The sequence below is a fragment of the Gadus chalcogrammus genome, chromosome 15, assembly GCF_026213295.1.
Source record: "Gadus chalcogrammus isolate NIFS_2021 chromosome 15, NIFS_Gcha_1.0, whole genome shotgun sequence".
Classification (NCBI taxonomy): domain Eukaryota; kingdom Metazoa; phylum Chordata; class Actinopteri; order Gadiformes; family Gadidae; genus Gadus; species Gadus chalcogrammus.
Window position 1 is genome coordinate 3,353,308 of NC_079426.1, and position 10,644 is coordinate 3,363,951.

The window sequence follows — 10,644 nt, forward strand, 5'->3', positions numbered from 1 at the left end:
GGTCTATATACATCAAAGCCTTCGATATTTAACGTTATTTATATGAATTGAATTAATAGACGAATGCAGACACAAGCAAAAATGAACCAACAGAGCAATATTCCCTCTTGTGTACGGACCAAATCACTTCCCAATCAGTCAGGAACGCCTCTGTGGTGTAAGGTGGAATGGCTAACATTGATTTCCGCTGCGCTGTCGTTGTGTTTACATCCAGGTCCCCCCCCCCCCCCCCCCCCCCCCTTCCTCCCCACGCACACCCCCCTGGCCTCAGCCATCCAGATAGTAAACACACACGTATCAATCCCCCAGCCGTCCCTCTCCCAGAGTAGAGACTGCCATCGGCCCTGACACCAGCCGGCCCTGAACTGGGTCTCCCAGCGTTCCACCAGGTCATCTGGGACTCCTGCACGCTGTCACATTTATGCCATGAATGCAGTATCTAAAATACTGTGCGTGTGTGTGTGTGTGTGTGTCTGTGTGTGTGTGTGTGAGAGTGAGTGAGTGAGTGAGTGAGTGAGTGAGTGAGTGAGTGAGTGAGTGAGTGAGTGAGTGAGTGAGTGAGTGAGTGAGTGAGTGACTGAGTGACTGAGTGAGTGACTGAGTGACTGAGTGAGTGAGTGAGTGTGTGTGTGAACATATGTTGGTGCACGTGTGCGTTCGGGTCGGTATTGTACTGTAGATATGCGCCGGTGGCCAACAGTGTGTGACGGGCACTATGTGTGCATGCAAGCGTGGAGTGTGTATGCCTCGTGCCAGGGTTTGACTTTGGCTCTGTAAGGTACAGCAGAGCTTGTGTTAGACCTATGCGGCATGTTCTCATGCAAGCCAGTTACGGTGCCTGTGTGTGAGTGTGTGTGTGTGTTTGTGTGTGTGCGGTTTATGCCTTGGAGTGTGACAGTGCCTATGTGGTGTGTGTGCTTGCAAGCTGGTTGGGATGGGCTTTGTGTATGTGTTTGGTCAGTGTGTGTGTATGTGTGTTTGGGTCTGTATAGTTCTGCAGAGCTTGCGATAGTGTGGGTGTGTGTGGGTGCCTGTGTGTGTGTGTGTGTGTGGGGGGGGGGGACCCCCCACACACACTGTCCTCCACATTATGGAGGACAATGCCTAGTCTCAATGAGTGGATTATCAATGCATTAAGGAGGTGACAGGAAGACAAATGAGCAGGGTGTTACTGCCTGTAGAGCCAGTGGGTCGGCCCCTTACACAAAAAAAAAGTATCTCCCTGCAATGCTGCCTTTAAACTGTCAGCCACAACTTACCGCGTTTCCTCTGTGCATCACGCCGTTACCCTCCACCAGTTCAGCCAAGGCGCACTGCGTTTAGCGCAGCTCCTGTGCGTCTTTTGTTTCTATGAAAAGGTGTCAGGGCTAGCGGTGACTATAAGGCCCAATCCCATTTCTACCCCTTACCCCTTCAAAACAAGGGGGAGGGGTAAGGGGAAGGGGTAAGGGGTAGAAATGGGATTGGGCCTAAGTAGTCACCAGACACCTTATGATAAAAATCATTAGCCTGCAAAGTTCAATATTCAATGTTATTCTTCTACATGCGTATGTGTATTTTCAAAGTATTTTGATTTCATTGATTTCAGTCAAAAATTTAGAAATTCCCTGCCCCAACGTGAATCTGATTCCATGCCTTACCCTAGTCATTTAGTAAAAATTTGAAAAAACAATAGAATTGCAGTATCAAATATCGCGAGAGTAGTAGGCAATGTGCCATTCGACATACGCAACTCCAAATAAAAATATGAATCAAATTATCATTTGACATTTTCTTCATTAATCCTCTTTAATCCTCGTTCTCATCCAGAGCTCCTCATTACCAATCACAGTGCGTTCCTTTTCATTAGCTTTTATTTAGGCCACACACCTGTTGCACATCGAGTAATCATTGTGCACAGGTTCAATCAGCCATCACACACACTCTCCTGCATGAGGTCCCATGACATGCCACCAGGTGTGGGCAGATTTTCAAAATGGCGTAAAAATAAAACAAGTTTCACCGCCACTACCCTGGCTGCTTGTGTTTGGACGCACAAGACTGTTGCCCTTCATACACTAAACTTGGCTGTAAATAAATGCAACCATCTCTAATCTAATGACTAAACTTGACTACTTCTAACCTGATAACTAACCTTGACCATTAACCTTATAACTAAACTGAACCATCTCTAACCTCAACCTAGACTTAAGCATCTCTAAACCAATACACAAACATGCCCTTATAACCTAATAACTAAACGTACCCATCTCTAACCTAATAGATAAACATAAACATCTCCAACTGAATACATTAACGTAACCATCTCGGCGGTTTCCTTTGAGTCTCTCCTGGTTGGGTGCGGTGTAGCTGATCGAGTTTGTGATCATCAATGGACCGTGTTGTTTTTTTGGGGGGGAATACGGCTACAACAGCACTCGTTGTTTTCGTGTGCGTTTGTCTCGACCCCGGACAAATGTGGCAACACTACGGTGGAGCCTCGAGAAGGATTACTGCAGTGAGTAACACGGCTGTTATTGCATCATGAGCCTGTTGGGATTTATATGGCTGTGTGATTTATGTGAGCCCTGTTGTGGTGGATTGGAGCAGCCATTACTCTCCTTGGCTCCTTGCACACAGACACCTGCTATATGTGTCCCTGTTCTTTCCCCTCACACCTTGTCATGCATTTTACTACTGCTTTAGTAACACGGGATACTATAACATAGTTTCGCCGATTGTCGGTTGTGTTTTGAGTGTGTTTTGTATTATCTCTAGTGGACAAGCTGACTGACTTGACTCTCCTTAACCCTGCGACCCATCGCCTCACAGGCAACCTCCTTCTGTACTCTGCATACCTGGGTTTGAGCAACTGTGGCGACGAAACAGGATATCTGTAGCAACTATGGTGGCAACTGGGTCAGAAATTTGCGAAGGGAAACGTAAACTACAGGGAATATCTGTGTAACGATATCCAATGTCTCCAATAACACCATATTGGAGTGAAGTCCTACTACGCAGATCAATTGCTTTTCTGCATTTTCTTCTTTGCAAGAGACCCTTCTATCACAGAGGGAATCCCTCGGGATTAAAAAAGAAATGTGTTTCTAGGACTGCAATGTTGCAGAATGTGCTCTCAAGTGATGTGTAGGAATGAAGTGCCAACATCTCTAGGATTGAAGCCTGGCAGATTGTGTAAAGTAAAAGACGTCCTTGAACTTATGAACATGTGTTATTTTCTTGATCCATCCATTGTTTGTACTTAAAGTCTAAACAAACAAACACACACACACACACACATACACACACACACACACACACACACACACACACACACACACACACACACACACACACACACACACACACACACACACACACACACACACACACACACACACACACACACACACACACACACAATGTTAAGGAAAACAACTATGAAACCCTAGTGAGCAGATAATGTATAGAGGAAGAACATGGAGGAAAGTCAATGTGATTTCATTACGATAAGAGCGCAAGAGAGCACTCTGAATCGCACACACGCTGCCTCTTAACTCTGTAGAGCCCACCTGAGAGAGATGAGTACGATAGAGGTGGAGACTGGATCAGACTCATTCAATTAGGAGATGGGATCACTGTACCGCGTCTTCCAATAAGCAACCATCTTAATTGTGTGTTTTGGGACTGCGCATTGACAAAATACAGTCAATGATGCCTGAATGTTTGCTTTTTTCCTATTTAAATGTGTTATTCTGGGGGAAATTTATTGTAGAGATGTTTAGTCAAAAGTAGATCAGCTACAGCGATCGGCAACGTCGTTGCTTTGTTGACTAATGAGCTGTGACTTATGATGGACTCATCTGTGTCGTTGTGTTTTTTTTCATGATGCAGCAAAAGCTGTGATTGGATTTAATTTCACGCATAAGAGCCAAACAATAAATAAACAGAGGTTAAATGTAAGGAAAAAAAATGCAGCGTCAGATATGGGGAGGTAGACATAATGGAGAGAGAGACTGAGACAGCAAAGAGGGACTGAAACGGAAAGAGAATGGAAAACGAGAGTAAAAGAGAGATGAGAGAAAAGATGGAGAGATGAGAAGGACAGAAATAGAGCCATGGGGAAAGAAGGAACGAGAGGGAGACTGACATAGAGATGGAGAGAAAAGTTTCAGGGGGAAAGTGGGAAAGAAGAAGAGAAGGAACAAGAGTGTAATACCAGGACCAGACGACACCAAATCAGCCCCATTCCAGCACCATACTTGCAGTTGCAGAAAATCTCAGACTCGAGCAATATGACAAATTAGAAATTTGGCCCAAATTTGGGCAAGCCCAAAAACGTTGTATAATCTCATCCCGGCATTCGAGATGGCGAGAGAGACGATAAGAAGAGAAAGACGGAGAGAGAAGGTAAGAAGAAGATGGAGAGAGAGAAGGAAAGTAGAGAGAGATGGAGAGAGAGAAGGTGAGAAGAGAGAGGTGGAGAGAGAGAGCGATGGAGAGAGAGAAGCTGAGGAGAGAGAGGTGGAGAGAGAGCGATGGAGAGAGAGAAGGTGAGAAGAAGAGAGAGGTGGAGAGAGAGAGCGATGGAGAGAGAGAAGGTGAGGAGAGAGAGGTGTGAGCAGCCCACCCTGACTCCCATGAAGCGGTCCCGCAGGACGATCCAGGACAGCAGGAAGACGAAGGCCTTGTTGCAGCAGAAGAGTGCCGAGGCGTCGGTGGTGTTGATCTTCCTCAGGGCCTGCAGGTACAGGTAGTTGGTGAGGATCCACAGCAGACCGAACGGCGCCACCTTGGTGAAGAACACCTTGGGCGTCAGCCCGTCGTCCCCGAAGAACCGGCAGCACTCCCTGCACATAAGGACGTGACAGCATGGGTGCCTGACCTTCAACTTCAGACTGGCTGCTTGATTTTTGCCGAGGCCTTTTGCGGACCACCTGATATATTTCTCTTTTTTTGACCGTTCCCCACGGAAACACCTGCAGTACCTGTTAGGTACTGCAGGCGGACCACAGGTTGGGAACAATCGACGTACACATCGCACACAGAGAGAGAGGAAGTCGAGGTAGGCATGGTGTATACGCTGAATCTCTTAAGCCAAGGGTCATCTTTATGGCTCAAGCCCGCTAGCGTGCTAACCATGTAATCAACACACCTTGTTGTTTAATTCGGACCTGCAGATTTAAGCGATTAGCAATGAAGAAATAAAAGCTTAGTACTCCACTCGCTCAGAGATTCCACAATCGAGGTTGAGTCCCTGTTTGTTTCAATGAAGGAATCTACTGATGAAGATCTTCCCGTTCCTTAATTGTTGTCCTTTGTGGGCAGTTTGGAATCAAGTGAAGATTGAGATATTCGGTTAAACCGAGTGCAAAACTTTCATGTATTTTCTCAGGCTACGTTTTTTTTTAGTACCCCAACTAACCATACAACGCTTTGGCCTGGTGACAGAGTATCCTGGTGGAGACAGTTCAGTCTCCGTTCAAACATACCGGGTCTTTCATTCCTCAGATTAGACGGGATACAAATTCAATGCACACCGGCTTGTTCATTTAATAATGGAAACCCAATACACTTTGTGGTTAACCTCTGCAACGGCCAATAGCTCACACACACCAGGGACGAGTGTGTGTGCGTGTGTGTGCGCCCCTGTGTTCATCAGCCGTAATTGAGACCTGCTGTCTTTGAATGGCTACGGCAGTCATGGATTGTTTTGCCTCTGTTTCTCCCGGTGTCTTGGCACTACTGTATTTCAACCACATTGCATCACTTCACTACCTTTATCTCCCCCGTCTGGCTATAAACCACCGGTTCCATTACATGAACCGTCTGGATCCATCAACACGACGCGATCATGTGAACACCGAGACACTGCTGAACTAGTAAAATGTCACGACTTCAATTTAGCTTTTTAATATACCCCTCTTCCTCTCTCCGTCGGTAGAGATGTTGTGCCGCAGGTGCGAATTGAATGGGAACAAAAGTAGACGCGTGCGTTTTGCACGCGGAGCACGTCGCGATACAGAGAGAGTTGGCAGCCCCCGGCTCCCGACGTAACCGCTGGCCGGAGAACAGCTCACGCGGCGTGAGGTGCATCCCAAACAAGGGGACTCCTAGACGGCGGCCAGGATTTTAAGGTACTCTGCTACAGTGGGCACAGCTGCTCAACACCAGCTGAATGACTAAGAGGTATCCTCATCATCTTTTTCCTTCCATTCATCATCTTCATCACCACCTTCACTATCTCAATTACCATCATCAATCATTTATGACCACAGACTGCTCCCCTGTATGGAATGGAAGTAGCTACCTTAAGGGATGCGTTTTGATTGGCTGTGAGGGAATGGCTTACACTTCGACCAAGATGTTAATCCTACATGATCAATAACAGCTCTGATGGACAGTGTGCGGAAATGCAAGGAGGTTCATTAGAACACAACTGTGATGGGTATGAGACCTTTTCCAACACTAGGATCAGGCGGGGAAATGCCATTTCATCAATATCTGAATGTACTTGATTCAGCCAATACATTGAGTAGGTCAACTGCACTGCTTGTATTGCATAGTCAGTGAGTATAGGACACTGTCGATCAGAGAATCAAATCACTACTTGGCCTCTTTAATTGAACTCGATTGAAGTACTTTGCAATCACTCTCCTTTAATTTTTGCACCTGTAAATCCATAGCAGCTTACCTTAAACTGAAATAGTTTCAAACACACTGTTAAGCCATCTTACTCAATCCCAGACACGCACGCTGGCACGAGACATTGGGGTCCACTTGGTCCGTCCCGCCTCACCTGAACCTCTGCCGGGGGGTCTGCCTCTCGGGGCTCTTGACCACGTGTCCGATGTAGTACAGCGGGAAGAAGAGGCAGTTCCAGCTGGTGGCGAACCAGGTGAGGGTGAAGGGCGCGTCGAAGTGCCTGAAGGTCAGCTTGGCCAGCTGGGTGGAGCCCGCCCATGACGAGCACACGCACATCACCATGACCACGCCCCACAGGGCCTTCTGCAGCTGAGCGGCGGTGACGCGCACGCAGCATCGCGGCAGCCGCCGCCGCCGGCTGCTGGCGCTCGGCTCCGCCCCCGCCGCCACGGCAACGGCCGGCTGTCCGTCGACGGGGGCGCCCACCACGGTGTCCCTGGGGCGGTCTTCACCTAGGAGAGGGGGAGGGGGGAGGGGGGGAGGGGGGGGACACCGAGGATGTTCAACTCCTCAACTCGCAACAACAACAACAACAACAACAAACAAGACAAAATGGAGGCACGCACTTCAGACGAACTTGAGGCGCTCGGGGGCGTTGTGTTTTGATTCGAATGGTAAACAGTTGGCCGTCCGTCGGCTCCGCGCTCCTTTGAAGTCGAGAGGGAACCCGAAGGCGCATCTATTTGAGTGGATATCGGGTGCACACATCTACACTTAACCCAGCAAGCCGGGTCGAGATGAGACGACGTCACGGTGAGTCGCCGGGGTTGGTTTCAGCACCCTCTGAAGAGGCTCCGGTGACCCAGCGGGTCGCAACACCCTCGCTGTGCTGTCGTCCTTCGCTCCTGTCCGACGCGTAAAAATAGCCGGTCGGACGGGCGGGTCGGGCTGAAGTGTAATCAATCGGACATGTGAGGAAGAAGGAGCCGCAATCGAAAGTGACAGCGCCCCTTTGGTACAGAGGGCAGAAGGAGGGCGGGCGTGATATCGAATCTGCCCCGACCTCTGCTTTGTCTACGTCTGATGGCCCACAATGACAACACCCCCGTCTAGGGGTCTCTGTGTGTGCGTGTGCGTGTGTGTGTGTGTGTGTGTGTGTGTGTGTGTGTGTGTGTGTGTGTGTGTGTGTGTGTGTGTGTGTGTGTGTGTGCGTGTGTGTGTGTGTGTGTGTGCGTGTGCGTGTGTGTCTGTGTGTGTGCCCACAATGACAACACCCCTGTCTGGGTGTGTGTTAATATCTGTCTGTGTGTGTGTGAGTGTGTTTGTATGTGTGTGTGTGTGTGTGTGTGTGTGTGTGTGTGTGTGTGTGTGTGTGTGTGTGTGTGTGTGTGTGTGTGTGTGTGTGTGTGTGTGTGGACACATACACAAACAATCTAAAACATCAGTCACACACTCAATTTTCCATCCAATCATGTGGATATCCTGCAGGCCCGCCTTGGCTTAGCGCGGTTCATCTCTGAGCATAATACCTTCCATATGAACCAGGATGTCCTGCGCGATGCAATGTCATTCGGTCCGTTCCCCAGTGTGTCCCTCACACAGCTCACTCTTGACTTGAGGGTCAATGCGCTGTTCGCTCCTGAAGACTGACTGCTGTCTGGTTGCACTTTTTTTGTTATTTGTTAGGGCCGGCACTGGAAAGACCTGGCCCGGGAACCAGATGTATCTGCGAGCTCTTGTTTTATTGGCTCCGGAATACGTCTCTGGCCACCTTCCTGTTTGGAAAGATTTCCAGAAGACCTGTCCAGGGTCGGGCCAATCACAACCATGTATCTCATAAGGGGCGGGTTTGATTGGGTAACTGTACAGGATTCTTATCCACGCACCTTAATAACGCAGAAATGGACTGAGAGCGTCTACGAATTGCTCTGGTGACATCAGGTTAGGGTAGGCAGCATATGCAAAATATATTTTTATAGATAAAACAATCTAAATCCTAAAGCCTTCAAATGGACCAGGGAGAGAGGGCCTCCATTATGGGGCCTGAAGGTCTCTGACCTTGGCAGGTGCTGTCATCAGAAACCCAGATTAACTAATCAGCGTTCCTCTGGCTCATCCCAGGAAACCGTGCTAATGTGGACCTTTTCTCCAGAAGGTCGGAAACGTGTGGCGAGGACACACAGATGGAAGATCGCATGCTGTCATGTGACGACCTCGAAACGCTGAGAGAATGATGAGAATGGAGGTGATTTTGTCGGCTGTTTGGGTGTGTCATCACCCCAATCAGACTAATCCCTCTTTGCGTTCAGACAAAAGAAAAAATTGATTCATCAAAAATGCCCCAAATTGAATTTGGCAATGAGATGAAAGATGAATGAAAGCCGATGCCAAGTCATTGTTTTGCTCTCAAAATGCCGTGGTGACGAATCAGCAAAGACTGTCAAAGATATGGGGGGAGAACCAGAGAGAAAGAGAGGGAGAGAGAGGGAGAGAGAGGGAGAGAAGGAGAGACAAAGAGAGGGAGAGAGGGGGAGGCCACCACAACATTGTTTTGTTCGTCTTTCTCAGCGACTACCTCACAAGGGTGAGAATAGAGTTTCCCTATTCCGAGCACGGCAGAGCCTCTTTGGCCCTGCTCTGAAGGTCGTCGCTGCTGTATTCTGCCAAGTATGTCTTTCCCGTCCGTCCGTCCGTCCGTCCGTCTGTCCGCCCACCCTGTCCTGGGAGGCTCTGGCCACTTCTCCTCCACACTGCAGTGGTTTAATCTACCAAATGCAGTGTCGCCGGCCCAGCCAATCACGGAGAGCGAGAGAGAGTGGCACTGGGAGGCCAGCTAAGCAGTTTTCAGTCCTGGCGCAACATCAACCCGGCTGTGTAGCGGCCAACGATAACAATATTGACTTCCAGAGTGACGGGCATAGTATATTGTTTTGGATCGTCAGTAAATCACTCCGTGGTGCGTTCTTAAAGATGGCCGACGTAAGACACTTCTTACAGAGCAGCCAGCGAGTGACTGACACTGCCTTGACCTGCCGGTCCCAAACAATGAACTGGGGGAGAGTGTGACGAGGTGAATAGTGAATGAGTTGCAGAGTGAACGATGTGCAGAGTGAGGTGCAGAGTGACGAGGTGAATAGGGAATGAGTTGCAGAGTGAACGATGTGCAGAGTGAGGTGCAGAGTGAACGAGGTGCAGAGTGAATAAGAGTGACTGGGGTGCAGAGTGAACGAGGTGTAGAGTGAACAAGGTGTAGAGTGAATAAGGTGCAGAGTGAACGAGGTGCAGAGTGAGGTACTGCCCTGAGTGTAACAAAGAGCACTCTCCACTAACGACCAGGGCTTTATGACTGTTATTACCCAGCGCGCTGGCCAAGAGATGAGATCCCAATAAGGGTTTCAGGATTAATGTAATGCCTGCACATCAGCGACGTATAGGATCACAGTGGCTTTAACTCAACCCTCAAGGTGACCCGGTGATACGGAGAAAGGTATTGTGGTCCGACCATAATGTCAAACAACCTGTCAAATCACCATACATCATTATGCAATCATTTTTTAACATTAGATCATTTGAAAACGCCTATTCTCCCCACTATGATTGCTGGTGTAATGTTGACATTGATTAAATGCTCAGAATGTTAAAATCGTTAAGTGTTCTCGGAGTGTCGATAGTAGGATTATTGTAAACAAAGAGAGAGGTACGGGCTGGCCAGCATGTTTTAATTTTAGAATATTTCAGTTATAGATGTGATTTTATTGATAACATTATTAAAATCACTATCAATCAGCATCGACTGACAGATATATCCAGGTTATTTCAAGCTACGAGCTATTTAAAATGGGACACTTTAAATCTTGACTTTAAATCATTAAAAATGCCTATTCTTCCAAATGTGTTGGACAGACACACACGCACACACCACCCGTATCAGGTTATACCCTGTTTAAACTCTATTCCACACACACTGTGTATACTAGCAGACTGTGATAGTCTGTTCAATCATTGAGTAGCACCGTTACA

General features: G+C 48.1%; 1 protein-coding gene across 1 annotated transcript in view; it reads right to left on the reverse strand.

Moving 5' to 3' along the window:
* slc35f3b (solute carrier family 35 member F3b) overlaps nt 1–10,644 on the reverse strand; it is a 32,246-nt gene that overhangs the window by 4,381 nt on the left and 17,221 nt on the right. Inside the window, exons 3-4 of the mRNA XM_056609611.1 lie at nt 6,779–7,136; nt 4,610–4,829 (exon numbers count right to left, since the gene is read on the reverse strand). Coding sequence (XP_056465586.1) covers nt 4,610–4,829; nt 6,779–7,136 — 578 coding nt within the window. The remainder of the gene's footprint in view (nt 1–4,609; nt 4,830–6,778; nt 7,137–10,644) is intronic.